The sequence below is a fragment of the Triturus cristatus genome, chromosome 9, assembly GCF_964204655.1.
Source record: "Triturus cristatus chromosome 9, aTriCri1.1, whole genome shotgun sequence".
Lineage (NCBI taxonomy): Eukaryota > Metazoa > Chordata > Amphibia > Caudata > Salamandridae > Triturus > Triturus cristatus.
In genome coordinates, this window is record NC_140592.1 from 793,893,936 (window position 1) to 793,915,426 (window position 21,491).

The 21,491-nt window shown below is 44.4% G+C and overlaps 1 protein-coding gene across 3 annotated transcripts in view; it reads left to right on the top strand.

Annotated features, from left to right (window-relative positions):
* Nucleotides 1–338: 338 nt before the first annotated feature.
* SYT16 (synaptotagmin 16) overlaps nt 339–21,491 on the top strand; it is a 601,801-nt gene continuing 580,648 nt past the window's right edge. For 2 of the 3 annotated variants that reach the window (XM_085626191.1, XM_085626194.1), the window contains exon 1: nt 339–905. Coding sequence is in view for 1 of the 3 variants with exons in the window: in XM_085626194.1 (XP_085482320.1) it covers nt 893–905 (13 nt within the window). In the remaining 2 variants the exon portion in view is untranslated. The remainder of the gene's footprint in view (nt 906–21,491) is intronic. The other variant, XM_085626188.1, reaches the window with a different exon arrangement.

A 21,491-nucleotide genomic window follows, 5' to 3' on the forward strand; every position in this document is an offset into this window, starting at 1 on the left:
TAAAGCCCTTTCTGCTCAATGGCTGTTGCGCCTCTGAGGTACACAAACACCTACATACCAATGCAAATAACATTAGAATAGACCACAACTTGGTCCAGCACCATGGACAGTAACCGGACTCTGCTGGCTGCTATTAGCCGTGATTTGGGGATCAGATTTTCACCCCAGGAACGATTTCTAGTTAAGTGTGTCCAGAGGTCACAGATCCCAATCACACCAGCTGGGGCTTGCGTTTGTGCAGCCGACAGCAGCGGCGTTTTAGATATCAGTTTCAGCTCCTGTGTCTTTAAATCTATACAGCAGTTCAGAGCACAGTCACGTGACCACAGATGTTCTATGCAGAAACAGAGAGGGAAAGATGCACCAGGGACGTGAACTGCAGCAGCACCTGAGAACTGTTACGGAAGAAGCCGTGTAGGCGCTTGACCACTGCGCTTCGAGGCGCTCACAGAGGTGACTGTCGAGACTGAACGCAGTTTCTGTTTTCCCTGCAGAGACGGATGTTGCAGCAGTACAGAGGGTAAGGGGGCGGCGGCGGCAACAGCAGCAGCGTCCCCGCAGGACCCGGCGCAGTGTACACAATACAGTATCACCAACCCCTGCTCGCGGGGAGTGGACATCCATTACAATGCTGCCGCCGCGCGCATCTACCGAGCCCGAGCTGCCGAAATATTAGGAGGAAGAAGAAGAAAGGGAGTCACATCTGTCTGGAGAGGGAAGGGGCGCTTCTGCGGGGAGGCGTAGCCCCCTCCGCGTGGTGGACGCACTGAGTGCAGCCCTCTGCACCTCACCGTGGTGAGGTGTAACATGACCGTACGGCCCCCGGGTCCACCTGCTGGAGGAAGGCTCGTACGCTGACTGGGGCGCAGGGAGCAGGACCGTCCGCAGAATCATGGCAACTGACAGTAAGTGCGTTCAGACCCTGGGGAGGGCGCGTGCCAGGGATGAAGTTATGTCACCTTGTGTTTGCTGCCCATCACCTCCGTGTGGAGCACAAGCAAGCTGGCCTGTGGCACTGAGGGAACACGACAGCGCACCCCTGGGCTTCGCGCTGCCAGAATGTTGTTTACAACCGATTACTATGTGATTTATGTTCTGTAGAAAGCTTACTTAGTTCTTCTGGCGCAGCAGAAGCGCACCTCGGCGCATTTCTGCACGCATGTAGAAAACAATTGATTTTTCAATATTCCAGTCAGGGGGACTCAACTCGCGGTAAGAACTGTCCTGCTCAAGGTGAATATTTTTGACTGCTAGGTGATCTCGAAATTTAAGAGTACACATTCCTAGGGATTGTTTGATAGACGTAATTAAAACTGTTACATACTTTTAGGTTGACAAATTAAGTGACAAGATTGAACGAGAGACTGCTTGGAATGGGGATAGAGAGGGTGTTGCGGAAACTACTGTGCATTTGTTACAAAGAGTTGGGGACTGAGTATGGTATGACAACCTAAGAATTTGGAGGGAAAAGTATAGAAAGATAACAACGAGCGCGTGAATGTGGCATAAAGAAAATGGCTTCCAAAACCAAACATGTCAGAAGTAGTTGATCTGTGCTAATGTTTACTGAGCATTATCGTGGGTGCTCACGTGACCCTAAGCAGCGCTAATGAAATTTACGCGCAAAAGTTGTTTTTGCACAGAAAGTTGGTGCGAGTGTAATGCTAAATGGCGGTAGTTCACATAGCACCAAACCCAGATAATTGTTATAAAGTGTTTGTAACAAGGCAGAAACAGCACAAACACCCCTAAGATGTTATGTCAACGCCCGACCAACTAAAGTAGCGCAAAATAACGCAACCTAACTTTGTGGGGAACCCTTTCATGAAATGAAAGCTTGTACAAACCGTGGGTCGAAGGAGAATTAGGTGATTTTCTCATGCGTAGTGTGTGATTTCTGTAAAATGACACAGCGTACTCAATAGACACTTGCGGGATTGTCCACAAGTAGAGATTTGAAGTTGAGCGTGTTCCCCAAGGATGTTCCTTACGTACAGAACTCGTGCAAGACAACACTCACATGTTTAGGTCTCGTCTGACCCAGCGCATGCGCTGGTCTGGCGAGACTTATTGAGAGGGCTCCAAAAAGTGATACCAGGCCAGCCTAGAGCTACAGTGCATGTGCGCGGGCGCGCGCGCCGCGCTTTACCGCGATTACTTTCACTTTCCCGGCCCGACGGCTGCTTTGATGTTTGATCGCGATCACTTTAACCTTCGCGACCCCACGGATGCTTGGCATAGCCAATAGGTCTCGCTTTTGGGACCTTATAAGTATTTAGTTATTGAAGTGACCTGGTTCCATAGGTAGATGTGACACACCAGACGTAGCCAGTATATATCTTAAGTGTATTTATTAAGATGTTAAGTCCATTGTATAGCCCCACCAGGAGCAGCCTGCTAGCTGCTCAGCCCATCCTCTCAACTGTCTCTCACCACACCAACATTCCAGTCACCTCATCATTCCAGATAGAACACTCACACTGGCTGAGCAGCTAACTACAAGATACAGGAGAACAATTTATCATACATGAAGATACTACAATATCTCCCTTCTTTACAGTTGACAATAAAACAAAGAACACTAAAAGTACATAGTAACTAAACACAAAATATAAACAGGAGATAAATAGTCCAAATCCCAAAGGTAAGATGAATCAAACATACCACGAAAGGGAGCCAGACTATAAAACGGAAGGAAAAGAATAAGAAAAGAATGAAAAATAAGAATGAACTATCACCATCCTCCTCTTATATAAAGAATCAAAATAAAACATTAAACTCACACACCAAGACCAACCTCCTCCTTTAATGAGACACAAAAAAACGTTAAACAAAAAACGTTAAACTACTAAACGGAGATTGGAAACACCACACAATATACTCATGAAAACCAACACAGAGAATCACAATAAAGAATGACAAAAAACACTCGATAAACCACAGAAACAGACAGGAAGAATCACTCCCAACCAAATACACAATGGGTGAATGTCACCCATCACTAAAACGTAGATGGGACTAACACCCCCTAAACTCTGAATATAAGGGAGTAACACCCAAACGTGCAGAATACAGAAATGGGACTAAAACCCACAAACTAGTGCAACAAACATAATAGAATTGCAGCACAGTGAGGCATAAAAAGACAAATACCCTCACACACAACAGCTAATACATAAATGAAGGGACTTAAACCCAACACTAACGTGACAAAATGAAGGGACTTAAACCCAACACTAACGTGACAAAATGAAGGGACTTAAACCCAACACTAACGTGACAAAGGTGGAACTCACACCCCCTTAAATTTAGTAATACCCATTACTAAAAAGATAGGAGGGCCTAACAACCCCCTAAACACAAAGTATATGGGACTACAACCCATACACAACAACATAGGTGGGACTAGTACCCCCTAAACACTGAAAAAAACATGTAGCTAACATGCAAACTCCAAAGTAAAGTGGGGATGGGGCTGAAACCCATTCCAATTAACAAGGTGTAGCACAAAATGACTATCACACCCGATTAAAACAAACATGCAGCAAACATAGACACACAAAAATCGGAAACACCAATACTATACATCAACCCGGACAATATGAGTCATCACAAATAGTTGTGCAGAACCAACTTTAGGAAAAACAGATGCATAAAACCCGAGTTGCAGATACTGAGAATCCTTTAAGTACTGCGACCAACTATCAAATACAATAAAAACCAAACTGCGGAGTAGAGACCAAGGTTCAAAGTAGCATGAAAGCTGAAAATGCTAACTCCAGACTTCCAAGACAAGGTGGTTGACAGGACTTCTTGGCTTGACAGGAACAGAAAACTCACCAGTTGCACCATTTTACAAAGTACAGTGTCTTTAGTGTCCACTCCTCTTATAAATTTGAACTCACCCCCAAACGAAACTATGGCTGTAGACACAAAAGGAACAATCCGGTTAAGCATCGCTGGTGATGGCGCTGACATCTAAGCTGACCGGTGAACTGTGGAGACTGATATCATCACGGCATTACTGTCATCAAAAAAAAAAAAAAAATATGTATTGAACAAAAACGTGGTTGGCAAATGACAATGAGCGTGGTATGGCTTGTGAATAGACACCATCCTGTAGAGAAAGTGCAAACCGCAAGATGGCGGCACGTACAGGAGACGCAAAGCCGAGTGGTTCACGGCGCGCTCCTGCATCAAAACGTCCTTAGGCAGTATAGAAGACAAGGATGAAACGAAAACGTCATGGAAGACTCCAGAGCTGCTCCACGTGACTCCACTTACAAGGTAAGGCGCAAGCAGTACTTCAAAATCAAACTTGAGAGTAACTGTTGCTCTAGCGGCCACAACATAGGAAAAACGAACCATTAAATAATTTTGAATGAAAACAAACAGAGTCTCACCTAGTTGGCTCACAAGTGCGATAAACAGCCCCTCGAGTAACTTCCCAAAGCAAACACCCGTTGAGCAAACGAAACGTCCGCCTCCATCTGCAATCAAGCAAAAATGGGGCGAGCAAACACCAGTTGACATCCTCAAGTCCTGCACACACACGGAGGCAAATTAACTTTTAAATGTCTCTAAAACGAGGGAACACGCAAAACAGCAACATGACACAGTGCTCTGAAGAGGCATCGCTTTCCAACTAACACGGTTAGCTTATAGCGCTGACACAGAGGATCCCTTAGACTGTCACTTGTTGCTCTTTGAATCAACCGCTTTGGTTGTGGCACAATATACGTTATTGTGGTACTGCAAAACACCATAGTCTAACACCGGGGCCCGATTTTTGCCCCCGAACATATTTTCCCACATGACATCTCGCACTCGGTGAATAGCCATTTCCGTTGGGGGTCCACTGGGGAACTCCTCTCAATGGAGACACTCTCCCAAGACAGCAGAACAGCACAGGAAACCATCCATTACCTTGATTACAAAGGCGCATTGTCCTTTAGTACTGGAGCCTTGAAGTTGGTTGTTGTACTGACCCTCCACAGACCAGCAGGTACATCAACACGACTGTCACTAAGGCCAGCAGCAAACTTAAAACAGCCAACTTGGTCGCAAAAACATCCAGAAGACGGCTCAGGGAGACAACACCTTGTAGTTGAAAAAGAACTGAGGCAAACTTCTGTTTTGCACTAATGACCAACTTACAGCTCCAGGCATTCGGCTGAACGGAGTTAAGTAAATTAATAAATAAATAAAATGAATTACATTGCACGCGCTGCAATGCCAAATGGTGATGGCCCGGTTTGAGGAACTGCTGTGGTTACCCCAGCGTCTTGCTTCTCCTTTTAAAATTACCGTAGGTCTTGGGCCTTTAGTGAATGGCAAATTGGCCTCAGGGATGTCAGCATGCAGTCGCACCTCACGCAGCATAAGATCACCCCACTCACCACATGCGTTGTCCGGTTGTTTAAGGTGGCACAGGGGGTAGAGGGCCCGGCTCACTTTCTGGCTTGCCGGTCAGCACGGCGTGTCTTCAGGCCTCTTGTGCAGTGTCTTACTGAGCAGCTTGACTGTAAGTGGTCTTGCACCGTCATCTTAGCTCTGCAGGTGCACTCTGGTACAGCTATACATGATCTCTCTCACTCAAGTGCCAGTAGCCCTTACTTAATCTAACTGTCAGCACTCACCAGCAGGCACATGTAACATGCTGCGGCCTCGCTGCACAGTAGCACCCTCACGTCCATCACCCAGCAGGTACAGGCATGCCAGCTCGTGCCCTCGGCGAGAGCCCTGGGCCTGTATCTTAAATAGCGGGGCTTACTGTGATTCTGTGGTCATCATGCTGGCACTCCAGCATGGCTCAGTCGATGGACTCGATCACACGCTGCAGCCAGGCAGTTATTGCTCACAACTAGCATCCACCATCTTACCGGTTGCATCTGGGCGTGCGGGATTTCTACTATGGGGCCGATTCCGATGTTGGACGGACCTGAGTCCGTCCGACATCGGTCAGGAACCGTGACTGACCCACCCACTGTCGTCAGTCACGGCCCTGCAAGTACGATTGCTATCGTATCCCACACATTGGGAGAATGCATTCTGGGCGGAATGCATGCCCGCATTGTGCAATGGAGGGGTGCAGTCCATCCCTGCACCCTGTTGCCAGCACCACAGGGTGCCTGCCACCAGGTGCAGGGATCTACACAGGGCCACCATAGGTGCCCCCAGGCCGCCATTCGATGACCTCGCACCCATGGGGGCCCTACTGGGGCCCCCAAAGACAGTTTTTGACTGCCTTTTTGTGCCGCAAAGACCGGCAATCTGTCTAGTTATTTCGCCAGTAAATCGTGCTCACGCTTCAGCACACCAAATTCATTGTTTTTGCAGACCATGTCAGCCAGATTGTAGGATTCTGGAGAACAATTTTGTCTCACTGCCGGCTGAGCTGCACTAAAGTGCAGCCACCTTGCCATGGGATCTCTAGCACCCCCCTAACAGTTATCTTCTCAAGCGTGCACAAGGAGCTGTGGTTAGCACTGGTGGGGAATGTAAGGAGGTCATTGTTGGCATGTGGAGCAGGTTGGGCATCGCGTTGCTCTTTTGAGGCAAAGTGCCTGTCATCCCTGGAGCTTCATGTTGGTGGTCATCACCGGCTGTCGGCGCAAAGTGGTGGTCTTGCTGGAATCCCATACTGGCAGTCGTCGTGTGTGGTTGGTGATGACACTACATGCAGGTCTCACTGGAGCTTTGTGTTTATGGTCGTCAAGGACAGTCTTTCAGCATAAAATTTGTTGCGGTCGTGAAGAGCCTAAACATCTGTAGTTTTCGTCTGAAGGACAGGAGGTGTACACTCTAGGCAAGGGTCCAGGACCTGGAGGCACCACCTGGGGATCAGAATTCACTCTAGCATAGGCTAGCAGCAGGGCTTAGGCAGGTCCAGGTAGGTCTAGGTAGTGCTTGTTAGCTCGGTATTTGCAGGGAGACCTCTGGAAGCTTGTTGTGTCTCAGGAGATCAGTCAACTAATCCTTGGAGTCACTTCTGGGGAGCCTGGGTTCAAGGCAAGCAGGTCCAGTCTTCCTTCTCCAGATATCAGGATAGTCCTTCTGAATCTTCCACAGGTTCAGGAGTTTTCTGATGAGAGGTTCTGAAAGTGACCCCTTTATTCTTGGAGCTAGCCTTTGTGTGGTGGAACTCTATGACCTACCCCCATAAATGGTTCTGGTCAGTTCTTCCACATACCCTGGACCTAGCTCCAAACTGTATTGGGTGAAAAGGCAAGTACAGGCCTGGTGCCAGGTTTCTTTGTGTGTGCTCCAGGCAGGGCTATGTGAAGTGTAATTAGGGCAGGGTATGGCTTCTCCCCAGCCAACCGGTCAGGAAGACCCACTCCCCTCACACCAAGGCTTCTTTGTACCCATGTCTGGAGCCATTCAGAGTTATGTGATCCTTGAAACTGGTAGAAAAGCACATTTAGTTTAGACAGAAAAATGCCAACTTTCTAAAAGTATCAACTTGAAATCAGCTGTGATGCACTCAAAATTATAGATCATAAACACAATATCTCAGTAGAACCCAAACTTCTCAATGCCGGTGTGCACCTTCTGAGGTGGTTCTACCCAACCATCTATTCAAAATTGAAGCTATAAACTAGGACAAACAGTCTTAGACAGAACGTGCACAACCAAATACACTCAGCTGAGTGTTTAACCAACAAATACACTCAGCTGAGTGTATTTGGTTGTGCACGTTCTGTCTAAGACTGTTTGTCCTAGTTTATAGCTTCAACTTTCTAAAAGTGGCATTTTTAGAATAGTAACTTAAAATCCAATTTAACCAATAGAGAGGATTGTATAGTGAGTTTTCCCAAGTCATTGTACTGTGTCCCAACATAGTTGTAAGTCCTGTCACTCTCTATTTTCTGAGATCCGAACCGCCACATCTGAGCCCTTTTTTTTGGATAGCTCCCAAAGATTACCACTTTGGTTTTGCTTGAGTAGGCCTTGAGTTCATTCTTTTTGTTATATTTGTTCAATGCATCCAGTGCCTTCTGAAGCTCTATCTTTGTGTGGTGTAGGACACAAGGTCATCGGAATATTGCATTAGGAAGATCTTGCTACGTCTTATTCTAGGGGTCATCAGATTGGCTCTTGTTAGTGTGAGTCCCAAATCAGCTGTGTACAAGTTAAATATTATAGGGGCAAGGATTTGTTTGAGCCCGTGATCTGTTTGAATTTTTGGAGTGGCCAATTTACTGGAGAACCTAATGTTTACACATGCCTTGGTGCAAAGTGACAGCTTGTTCGGTATATTGCAATTTTGCAGCTTCTGCCAGAGTTTATTACGTACCACACCATCGAACGCGGCTGAGTAGTTGACCAAGCAAGGAAAATGGGTGTGCTAATGGGAATAGCTGCTTGTTGATCTGGGTATGAAAAGGCAACAATGTACTCTATCGTTGGTCGTCCCTCGCGGGAGCCGGCTCGATAAAATGGTAGCAGACCCTCTTCAACAACCCATTCAACAAACACTTGTAATAGGATGCTTCCTCTCGATGTCTAGTATTGCAATTAACTTTTAGATTTTGGGGCCTGTATTGTCCCCCTTCAGGTAGATCGGTTGGAGTGTGGAGTCCCTCCATGAGTCTGGAACATCTTCATTTATTTTGCACTCTAGATTCAAGGGAGAAAGGACAGATGCCCAGAAGGGGGGTTCTTCTCTAAATAATGACCTCAGAAGGGCGTTGAGACCTGGTGCACCATTCCTTCCGGATCTTTCTTTGTTACCACCTGGTCGTCCAGCAATGCTTGTTCTGGCTTTGCTGCTTGTATGGTCATTTTTGTATCCATTATCATGCGATGGGTCCATGAGGAGCCCATTTGATTACCTGGTGCCTCAGTTTATTGGGTCGAGACATGTGCTACCCATTTGCCTGCTGGAACTGAACAGCGCCTAACACATTTGGTGTAATTTAGATTGTTAATGTAGTGCTAGAATTGCTGCTGTTTGTTCCTCTATGCTAGATCAAAGATTTTGACCTATTCGGCCTCCTCATGTTTTCTCCTTTCGGCTCATACAAGGTGTTTATGGATTTTTGTGGCCATAGCTAACTCTTGCCTTGTAGTATGGGGTTCCTAATCTGTTGATTGCCCTAATAGCTCCCCTTGACTTTCTGGTGCTAGATTTGACCTCCCTCACAAGACCCAGAGTGTAATTTTTTGGATTGTGTTTATTTTGGCAGTTGCCTAATAAGAGGGAACCCAGGTTGGTGACCAATTTGGACCAGTCTTGCATGATTTCCTAATTTTGCAATTTAATTGCCCATCCTTCCCACTCGCCTTTCCTTCTTACTATCATGATTGAACTTTAAGTTGTCCATTTTATCCTTCTTGTCAGTTGTTAATGTTCCTCACCTTTTGTTAGTTTGGTTGCCCCTCCTTAGGGCACTACAAGTAGGAAGAAATGGACCACCAAGGCCTTGCAGAGCATTATGACTTTTTTGGAGCAGTGAATTATAGAGCTGCAGCCTTCTCTTGCTGCTCTTTGTCAATGCGGTTTAATGCTGTCTATTGTTGTTATTTAGGAGGCTTCGGTCCCACAAGGAGTACACAGAGCTCTTAGTTTCTGTTAAGGTTGCGCGGGAAGCCCACACCCATGCTGCCAAATGGGCTCCTTGCCTGGCCATCACTGCTGTTTGCCGGCTCACGAGCCTGCGTCTCCATTGTAATTACAATGGAGAGTCTGTCCACCCTTCTTGCCCCAACTCACATCGGGAGCCATTGATGGGTCCTGGGCCCCAATCATGAGTGCACAGGGCCCCAGGAGATGGGGTATCCTAGTCCTATAAGTGACTCGGGAAGGGGCGCACAGGTACACCCTGTCACAATATGTTAAAAAATAATAATAATAATAATGGGAATGCACTGACCCCTCTGGCCCTCTCCCATCCTTGGGGATTTTAATTGAAAAGCGCAGGTCTGCACTGTTTAAAAAAAACAATTTTTACTACAGTTAAAGGAGCAAAATTAATTTTGTTTTAATTTTGTAATCCCTCTTCAAGAATTGAGTGGTATTCCCAATCAAATAAACAACAACAAACCCCTTTAAATTATATTCACTGCAAAACTGTCCCACAAAAAGAGTAACATTAATCTAGACTATAGCATTATTTTGTTTTATTTTCAAAAATATTTATCTTTTTCAATTAATTGATATCCATAACTTATCAAAAATACATATAACTATCATTTTTGTCCAAAAAAGAAAAGTCTCGAAAAACGACGAAGCTGTACATTTAATCAAAGTACATGATTCAACAATAAAGAATAAATAACATAACATACACAAAAAGGAAAAATACAATTAATCAAAAAAGAGAGACAATTTTAACAAAGACAATACATAACAATAATATACATTACAAACAATATATACAACACAATTGCGCCTGTGGTATTCCCATCCTGCACTCTATATGTTACTGTAGCTGTGTCTAATGTTCTATGGGAAATTGCATAGGGAAAACACCTTTTGGAACGTCCCTTTTCCTCTGTTCCTGCTTGATGGATCACCTCAAATGTTTCCAAAAAGGAGCTGAGGTGAATAAATCTTTTTTTGGCAAGTTTTGTGAAAATTCGTAAAGCAGTGCCAAAGTTGTTAGTAAACCAAAAAATCAATTTCCCATGGAAACCTGGTGCTAACTATAACTACACAATGGTGACTGCCACTGATATATAGGTCTATATGTTAGACCTGTGAGCATTGGGGTGGTCTTCCCACAAACTTTGTGCCTTACTCCTCCATGTTTGCTGATCTTGATTTTGTTGACCTTAGTACTCTGTACACTTCACCACTGTTAACCAGTACTAAAGTGCATGTGCTCACTCCTAAAGGATGGTAAAATTGGCTTACACCCAATTTGCACATTTAATTTATGTGTAAGTCTCTAGTACCTATAAATTAAATGCTACTAGTGGGCCAGCAGGACTGATTGTGCCACCCACTTAAGTAGCCTTTTTAAACATGTCTCAGGCCTGCCATGGAAGCCCGTGTGCAGTTTTAAACTGCCATTTCGACCTGGCAAAATAAACGTTTTTCTGTACCTATACCTTCCTTTTTAATACATAGAAGTCATCCCTAGGGTAGGCCCTAAGCAACACAAAGGGAAAGGTATGGTGCATTTTAAAAGCTTGACTTGTGCATTTAAGTTTTACATTTCCTGGTAGTAAAAAACTCTTAAATTCATTTTTCACTACCGCAGGCCTGCCTCGCCTATAGGATAACATTGGGATACCTTTACATGTAATAAGTGCTAAATTTCAATTGGTAGCATTTAGTTATGTCGAGTTTGGTGTCTAAAGAATTGTAATTTAAACCCCTCCTTAATAGGAAAGTCAGACTTTAGGTCACAATTCTGAAAGCTCCACTTTTAGAAAATTGGCATTTTCTTGTCCAAACCATTTGGTGCCTGCAACCTGTATCCTGGGTCATGTGACTAATCATACCTGGCAGTTGGTCTTTGTCTATTGCACCCAGACAGTGAGACAAAGGGGGGATAGGTGTTAGCAGGATGGACCATCTCTGACCTGATGGGGGTCGGAGCAGTCACGTACTACAACTACACATCAGAAAGCCTCTATCTGAGCACACTCACAAAGGATTAGACGCTAGTCTTTTGTGCCCCCAGACAAGCTGGGGCCAGGGCATGGAGGCAGGAAATTTAAAACACCTCTGGGGGTGGAAACCTCCAGAGCCTTCGCCTACTTCAGAGCAGCACCAGGACCCTCAGACCCAACTCTTCAGTACACCTCTAGACCTGTGGATACTACAGATGAAGGTCTGCTATGCTCCAAGAAGGACTGCCTGTCTGCTGCCTTGCTACTCTGCTGCCTTGCTGCCTGCTGCCTACTTGCTAAGAAGGAAGACTGGACCTGCACCCTTCATCCCAAATTGAAGTGACTCCAGGGGTCAACTGACTGGCCTCCTGCTCTGAGCTACCAGGACATAACAAGCTCCAGAGGCCACCCTACATCTGTCCTGCTGACCTGCTGCCTGGACCTGCTACCTGGAACTGCCCCGTGACCAGCCTGAGCCCTGCTAGCTTCTGCTGGATCGAGTTCCTGATCCCCAAGCGGTGCTCCTCAGGTCATGGACCATTGGTGTGGCATCAGTTGAGGGCGCCTTCAAAGAAAGGAGAAACAATTAAGTTTTGGGTTCTTTCGCTACCGTGAATGAGCCCGTTTGTGCCAAGATCTTTCCACATGTGCCACCCACCAACGTGAAGCTTTGGTATATCCTGACTCTTTGTGCCACAGCGAGCGCCAGCGACACCCTGCCACGCAAGATCCGCATCGACAGCCCACGGTGACCACCAACGAGAATCTCCAGCACTGCTGGCCTGCTCTTCGTGCTACAGCGACGTCCAGTGAAGATGCTTTCCATGCTCCTTGCGCCCCCCGCAGGACAAACTGAACTTTTCACTGTGGACTTCTGAAGGTAACTCCTATAGTGGGGCTAACCTGGTACCTGTATCCGGCCTGCGATCTATTGCGGTCAGCCTGAAAATGTGACTTTCACCCTGTTGGACTTGGCCCTTTTTGCAGGGTCATCCCTGAACTTTTAGCTTTTCTCCTAGCCTTTTTTCTGAGATGGTGTTGGTGGTTTTTGGACTCTGGGCACTTTGGCACTGCTGTCCAGTGTAAAGTGCGTGTGCTCTCTGTGATAAATATGGAAAGATTTGTCTACACCTGTTTGGCCTATTTAATTTACCTGTCAGTCCCTTGTAAAGTGGTATCTCATATACCCAGGGCTGGTAAATTGAATGCTACTGGTGGGCTTGCAGCGCTGATTGCACCACCCACCAAAGTAGCCTTTCAAACCTGTCCCAGGCCTCTGCCATTGCAGGGCCTGTGCGTGCAGTGTTATTGCCGCTGTGACGTGGCACCTAAAGTGTGTGCCATGTCTGCGACCCCCCTTTGACTACATGTCAGTCACCCCTAAGGTAGGCCCTAGCTAGCCCTATGGGCAGGGTGCATTGTAGGTAAAAGTTAGGACATGTACCTTAAGTGTGTGACTTGTCCTGGTAGTGACAAAGAGCCATTTTGGTTTCTCACTACTGTGCGGCTGCACTCCCATAGAAATGCATTGGGGATTCCCTGATACGTGTTTCAGTGGTAATTCCTGATATGAGAGAAGCAGCGTGGTCAAGTTTGGTATATTTGGAATAGTGATATTAAATGCTACGCAATGGTGTGTGCAGATTTATTATAACTATTTTAGAAATACCACTTTTAGAAGTTGGCATTTCTGTGTGCTATGTGTCTGCCTGCCTGATGTGAATTGCATGTCTGGCTTTAGAGTGACTGGGGCTGGTGATGTGTGTGTGGCTCCAGGAGGGGCAGGGTGAGTCAGCGCTAGGCTGAATGGGACATCTGCATTTGGAGTAGTGGGAGGAGAAGTCCCCTGACCCTGAATAGGTCTGTGCCTGCCCATGTGAATGCTGGCTCCGCCCCCCTGTGGGGTGTCTGATAGTAGAGCCCCCATCTCACAAAGGATGGTGTGAGCACTGTACGTAAAGTGCTTCAACACCCCCCCAGAACCAGTTGAAACTGGTTCCCCCAAGCCCTGTGCCAGCGCAGACGAAGGAGAAATGTAATATAAATATAGGTGCTGTGACCCCATGAAAAGGTTTTGCTTTTGTGCTTGTTTGTAACCTGTTGCTGCTGGGCCCCTGGAGGAACCGCCACAAGGAACTGCCTCCCTGCTGGAGGGCCATGTGTGCTGGCTTGCCTGGGCCCAGCTTTGTCCCTTGACCCTGGAGGAAACCTTTTTGGGGGCTTAAGCACCTTGTGAGCGCTGTGACGATCTCCTTCATTCTTCCAGGATAGGAGAACCTTTGGTTGCAGGCAGCGCTGGGCTGAAGCATTGCCAGAGGGAATCCTGGCGTGGGGATTCCTCCTCATGCTGCGGGAAGGAAGCGGCAGCCCACCCCGCTGGTCTTGTGCTCCTGTAAGCGGGAGCCTACGCTGCGTTTGTGCGGGTTTTGAGGCGGGAGCCCATCCCGCCTTTATGTTGCTGGAAGCGGGATCCCACCCCGCATTGTGGTTATCTAGGATAACAGCAGGAGCCTACCCCGCGTTGTTCCGTCAAAAGTTGCTTGTTTTCAACAACAGTGGTACCCAGAAAGTGAAATGGAAACCAAAGGTATGAATATAGACTCAATCGTAGCTATATTTAGTGGACTTGTCCAGCCGGACAGAGGTCTGATATTTACTTGTAGGTTTAGGATATAGTCATACAAAACAATACATAAAATGGGACACAATCCTGTGTCCTACTTAGCCAGTAGCGTACATAAACAAGGGAGAAAACGAACAACAGGGGGCTCAGGCAAAGCTTTTCCGGTTTGTTACACAAGGAGGATATACAGTGTTACAAGAACAAATCACTACAAAACACCTTTACAGCGGAATGAAAAAAAGGTTTTTTGCGTATAAGGTGTATTAGGGTGTCGACGGCGTTTCGATCCGTTTGAAGAATGAGCGGATCATCATCAGGACTTAAATAACATGCCTGTTAGATAGAGCCTCAAAAGTTGCTGCTGCACCTGTGGGGCCTGACTGCGAGAAAGGAGGTGCCCTGCACAGCGGTGCGGCCGGGGCTCTGCTACGTGGCCCCAAGCTGCTCTACGGCGCGAGAAGGACGAGGATTCCCAGTCCGGGCCTGGGGACAGTTTGGTGACATTGGTAGAGCGCCAGGCTCTACAAAAACTGCATAATGTGTTAATGCCTACTATAATGATTGCCAAATATGATTTATGCCCATGGTATTTACGCGAATGTGTTCATGGTTATGAGGTTATTGCATAATGTGTTTATGCTTGTGAGGCCTAATGCATAATGTGTTTATGCTAATGAGGTTTTGGGCCTAATGTGTTTATGCCTAATGTCATGCTATGATATTTTAGGATGGTGTCTAATGCTAATGTGATAATGCTGAGGTCATTATGGTACCAATAGTTACTGGTTGTGTTTTACATGTATTTCTAGTACTTTCTAAAGGTTCTGACCGTGGCCCGAGTGGCCTGGTTCTGTATATAATCCCCTGTGAATATTGTCTAGTGCGAATTGGCACAGTGTATATTGTGTGGTTATGATTCTAATGTGTATATGATAATACAAAGGCTATTTGTTTTATATAACCTTGTGTGGAGTTTCTTTTGTGGTGTTCCTAGTGTGTTACTGCTGTGTGTGTTTTGCGCAAACGCTTTACACATTGCCTCTGGGATAAGCCTGACTGCTCGTGCCAAGCTACCAAGGGGGTGAGCAGGGGTTATCTTCGGTGTGTAACTCCCTTGCCCTGACTGGAGTGGTGGTTTCTGCCTGGCTTAGGCGCAAGCCCTAGCCAACCAGAAATCCCATTTCTAACACACCCAGTCTCAAATGACCAGATATCAGCGAATGGTGCTTTGTGCTTTTAGGTGCTATACTTACCTGAAATGTTTGGTATTGCATATCTCCAGTTCTACTGATTGGAGTTTTGTCGGTTTGGTCTCAAATAATTTATTACATTTTACTCTATTTTTCTAAATTGATGTCGGAGTTTTCTTTTGTTTTGTTTTCACTTTATCACTGTTTGAAGTGCTACATAAAAACTTTATGCAAGCCTGACTACTTTGTGCTACCAGAGGGTTGATCACAGGTTAATGTGGGTTTGCTTGTGTGTATTTTTAACGTGTGTGTGTGTATATAAAGGGACAGCAGAAAGGCATGCTGCCCCCCTAAGTTTAGAGAGGAGGTCTAAGTGATAACTACCGTGAAGAAAATAAATGTATATTGTTTTTAACTAATTTGTATCATCTCGCAGGACTCTCTCAGGTTCGAGAATAGTAAAAAGGGGTACATGAGTTCTCAATACACTCCAGTAGTAGGAATGCATATTGCGGTGCTTGTTTTTGAGGAAAAGTGAGCAAAAGTTAAGTACTGTGATGAGTAGATGGTTATTTTTTATGGGTGTTCATTCAATCTTGTGCATATCCCGCGAGACTTGTGTGGTAAAGCCTGCCATGAGGTGTTTGTAATCCTCAATATCTGAAATGCAACAATACACCATCAGTTTTTCTACCTTCAACAACACTTCTTATGTCTTAATTTCTTCAAAATTACAAAAATACCCTGTTGTGAACTTAATTCCAAATGCACAATCTCACAAGCGGATCACAAGAACTGGACAGGAATTACAGCCCCCTCGTAGTCCGCGCAGGTAATTGTGTGTTTTACTCATGCAATTGTCAAATACTTAATACAATATACATACTGTAAGGACTTAATTATTAAAGATTAACATTAAATAATAACTCACCACATGAAAAACATGATCAGTTTCTTTTTGAAATATAAATATGAAGTTTATGTAAAATTATATACAAAGACTATGAAAACTATGTGGCAACATTTCTCTATATGCGAGTTACAAAAATTAAGAAGATGAACATTCTCAGTGCAAACATCATTGAAGTAGTTAGTTTATATGTATTTATAAATATATTTTCATTTTTAGAAACCCTTCAAATTCACTAAAAAAAACAAAGGATAAAAGGATCTGTTTTAAAAAAGAAAATGAACACCTTAGAAAGTCACTGAAAAAAACAAAGATTAATGTAACGTTATAGTTAGGCAAATTATACAGCATAATGTGGCATATTTTGTAATATTTCACCATTTTTAGACTTGGTATCTCTGTCTGGGCATTGGTTGAACCTCATTAGTACCATTTTAATACCCAAATATAGCAGTAAGCAATAAAAAGTTGTCCAGTCCAGCTTTGCACAGGGCCTTTCTGTGCGCTTCAACACAGTTCGAGCTAGAAACAACATTTCTTTGGTTAGAATCTGCAGACTATGCAGCAGATGGATTATGTGGTAATTGCTGCAAATCTATAATTATGCAAACATTTCTGCGGCCGCACAATCACATAATTTCAGTGGCCCTGACATCACGGACGATCAGTTTCACCTGAGGCTTTTTCTTCCCGCTCGGAGCCCTCTGGATTGACAGTACACCGTTTCAACTCGCGCTCTATCAGCCCTGTTCTAATTTTACCACGACGAGCCTTCCCGTGGCTTTCACGAAGATGTATCCATATTATTTCTCCATGGCCCTTTAAAGCCCTGTTCATTCAGGATCGGCAGCCAAATTTTCTCGCACCCGGAATTCCATTGATAAGGGACTCTTTTCTGATTCCGAGAGCGTCTATTCTCCCTTCAGAATTATTTCAAGCAAACGCATCGATTGATTCTAACCTGAGCTATCCTGCTCTTGCCCTGTATGTGATCTCACAGGTCCCAGCACAAACCCATATTAAGACTTTTGGTTCTGTTCGCCCTGAGGAAGGTGGCACCAACATTTCGGTGCATTCACCGAAACGCGCGTCGGCGTCTACATGTGGCCCACCCAAGCCCTAATTCCTCAAATTTGAACATATGTCACTTAACACGATTTTGAATATTCATATGATTTTGTGTACATATTGAGTTTTGTTCATAAATTGAATATTCTTTGGGTTATATACACCTTTTATATGCGAATGTGTGATTTTAGTGTTTATGGTGTGGAATGATTCCGGTATGAATGTGTAAGTCAGCGAGTGTTTGAGTACGTCTGGGACCCCGTTTAGCATTTTCATTGTTATTTTGAAAGTTTTTTTGTATCAATGACAAATCAGTCAATGTACTGAATTCATCTGTTCGAAATCGATCTAATTTAAAAATAAAACACTTATAAATTAGTTTCTCGATAATGTTCTGAATTTAATTGTCTGTATTTTCCTTTTGTTGTCTTAGTCCATGTGTTGATATACCTAAAAGACGATACATTGTACGTTTTGAAAATCATAGGGAGAGACCCTTTTTTCGTATTTATTTTGCCTTTTCCCCTGAATCTCTACCTACATTCACTTCGCAGGGGTTCCCCTTGTTTTATTGGTCCTGACATCACTGATGACATGTTCTATGACATCGGTTATGACGTCACTGATTACAGCTCAAATAACATAATTGATGGCATCACTGATGACATCATCCAATGAGTGTGTAAAGTTGTTTTATAGTTTACATAGTGGCAGGTAACTACAATTTACTCTTTTACCTAATTTTGTACAGCCTGTGTCCGGCTAATGGATGTAAGTGTTTACAAAACACATGTATTTCTAATGCATCATGGGTGTTTAGAGGTATTGAACACGTTATAAATCTTTGTATTAAAGAGTAACTCTTTGTGCAGGTGACAGTTGACATGTGTTGATTATATTCCATACATGTTTTTTAGTACTGCAGAAAATGTTTCCAGCAGGGCAAAAATTCTACGTACTGCATACTAAGTATTGTAAGCAGCTTTGAGTTATTAGACAGAATCGTCTTAGCATAAAAATATTTACTTAACATAGAAGACTGTGTGTACCAGGTACTAACCTATGTACATGTGCTTGTTTTGCTTCAGAAGATGGGTTTTTTGTAAGACCACAGTTTAAGGCTGCAAGTAATATGATCTTTAGCACCTTCAGACCTTGGTTATTTTAAGTGAATAGCCTCTCTTTGAACAGGTTTTACATACAGTATACACTGTGCTTAGTAGATACTTTGTATTACTGTATAGTGTATTTGTCATGAGAGTTTCACTGTCTGCAAATAGTCTAATACAGAATAAATTCTCTCCGTAGAGTGAATACTGTTTACATTATTCACTTCTCTACTTATATCAACTTCATTTCTCAATGTAGATTCGGTGACTGTTGGGAGTTTTATACAGATAAAAGCTATCCATACTAGGGCACAGTTTGCCAACTTTCGGCCTATTTCCTTACTGCCCACGTTCTCTAAGATCCTTGAGCGTCATGTCAACCTGCACCTTACTTCACACGTGGAATCCATTGGGTTTTTACATCCTTCCCAATCTGGCTTCCGCGCCCAATTTTCCACTGAGACCACTCTGCTGGGGGTCACTGAGAACCTTCGTTCACATCTCGATCACGGCCAGACTACGGCGCTTATTCTTTTGGATTTAAGCGCCGCTTTCGATACGGTCTCACATTCCATTCTGTTGAAAGTTTTGAGATCTGCAGGGGTGTCGGGCTCGGCCCTCGATTGGCTGTCCTCGTTTTTAGACCATCGCACCTTTCAGGTGGTCTCGTCTGGTTCCTCTTCCTCGGTTCGCTCATCAGCTCACGGGGTCCCGCAGGGGTCCTCGTTGAGCCCACTGCTTTTTAACCTCTATGTGAAGCCCCTCGCTTCCATCGTTGAAGACTCTGGTCTCTCCTTATATTCATACGCTGATGATACCCAGATCTCTTCTCCCTCTCCTCTGCTGCTGCTAATTCTCCTTCCATTCTCAAACTTGGACTTGGGCGAGTCGCGGATTGGATGCAGACCAATCTCCTGAAATTAAACGGAGACAAGACTGAAGTGCTCATCCTAGGTAAGCAAAAACATCTCTGGGGTCCTTTACATTGGCCGGCTGAAATGGGTCCCGTACCTGTTCCAGTGACTCATGCCCGCAATCTCGGTTTTATAGTGGATGACTCTCTCTCCATGCGTCAGCAGGTGGTGAAGGTAGCGGCCACCTGTTTTTCCATCTTAGGTTGGCTACGCAAAATCTTAGGGGTGCTCCCAGAGGGTTCCAGACGCCAGGTGGTCCAGGCCTTGGTCACCTCTCGCCTGGACTATGGCAATGTACTTTACCTTGGCATCACTCAGGAGCTGCAGCGAAAACTTCAGCTGATACAGAACTCTGCAGCTCGCCTCCTCTGTAAGGTTCCGTGGAAATCTTCAATCTCCCCTTTTCTCAATGACCTTCATTGGCTTCGCATTACTCACCGAATCAAATTTAAGGCCCTCTGTTTTCTGCATAAAATCAAGCAAGGGCGCGCCCCTGGCTATCTCATGGCCCTTGCTCAACCTTATTCCCCCTCTCGTACTCTCAGATCGTCCACTCAGGGCAATTTTAGGACCCCTCGTTTCAAACTGGCCAGAATGGGCGGCTGTTCCTTTTCCTGTATTGCCCCCAAACTATGGAACTCTCTCCCGTCCACATTGAAATTGGAACCATCTCTCATCAAATTCCGCAAGGACTTAAAAACCTGGCTTTTTTCCGCACAACTTCATTGATGTTCTTCACGAATCTATTGGCGCCGGGAGACCCCTTGCGGGTAGCTGCGCGCCCTATAAATTCAACACCAAATACCAAAAACCAAATACCAAGAGACATTCAGTATTTTTATGAACTTGGTTTGCTCTGAACTGGTGTTAACAGATTGAACACTGTATCCAATGAGGGTTTCCCATATATGTGTGGTTGATTGCTAATGTGAACTATGCTACCTTTGAAGTGTATAGTATAGGGTCAATGTGGTACACAACCCATACTTTCTACAAAACTAAGGCTGTTGTTTCTGTGATGGTATTTATCATGGCTCATATTCTTCTGAGGTATTTTGTACTTGCATTTAGAGCTCTAAAGCTATAGCCTTTTATACAGCAATGTGTACAAAAGAAGCTTGGATGAAGGAATCAGTGATGCCATCAATGACGTAATTTGGGATGTCATCAGTCATGTCATAAATAATATCATAGAACACGTGAGTGATGTCATATGTGAAGTTATAAGCAGTGCATGGCAGGCGCAAGTCATAGTTAGTGCTGCTTACAATAACTGGTGCATTTCTGTGTTTGTTTAAATTTCAATATGTACATGTTCACACTGACAAATTCACCTAACTTTACTTTAACCACTGTTTTTTTCAGTGAATATACTTACTAATTACCATTTGCATCAAAGTAGAACATTTTGACTAATATTTGACTGGCTCGTTAGTGTGATATGCTGTCAAACTACAAACAGTACTAATTTTCCATGAGTATTCTTGCATCTACGTTCTACGTTTAGGAGTGGGCTAAAACTACTGAAGGCCTAACACTTCTAAACTTCAAGCACATATTCCAAACAGGGCATCCTTAAATCAGGGCACACTCTCATGAATTGCTCAAAATATAGCCTTTAAATGCTACAAGATTCTGATTCACATCTGAAATTGTCTCTGCTCACATATAAATCACACATACATATACACATTTGTACATCGCTACTTTTGAAGCACTTTATCTATCAGTCTTATCCTTTTTTTTTAATCTTATGTAACTTTAATATTTTGTACTTAAACGTTTTGTGGACCTTCAATTTATGTACTTCTGTATCATTTACCTTCCTACCAAAGGGGAGCAAAGAACCTGTAGGAAAACACATTCATGTATGTGGTCTGAACATCTTGGTTTTTGAAGCTAGGCCAGTTTCTTGCATTCTCATGTTAAGAACTTAATAAAATGATTAGAATTAAAAAGATTGATTCCTTTAATTACCAAGAAACGTCTATTGACAATTTTTTGGGGAAAATGATTCAGATATTTATCTAGCCTTTCGGTGGTCGGCCGGCCATTAAGTATCTGAAGAATTGTTGGCACTTCCTCTCCTGATCCAGGTGCGGCTATACGACC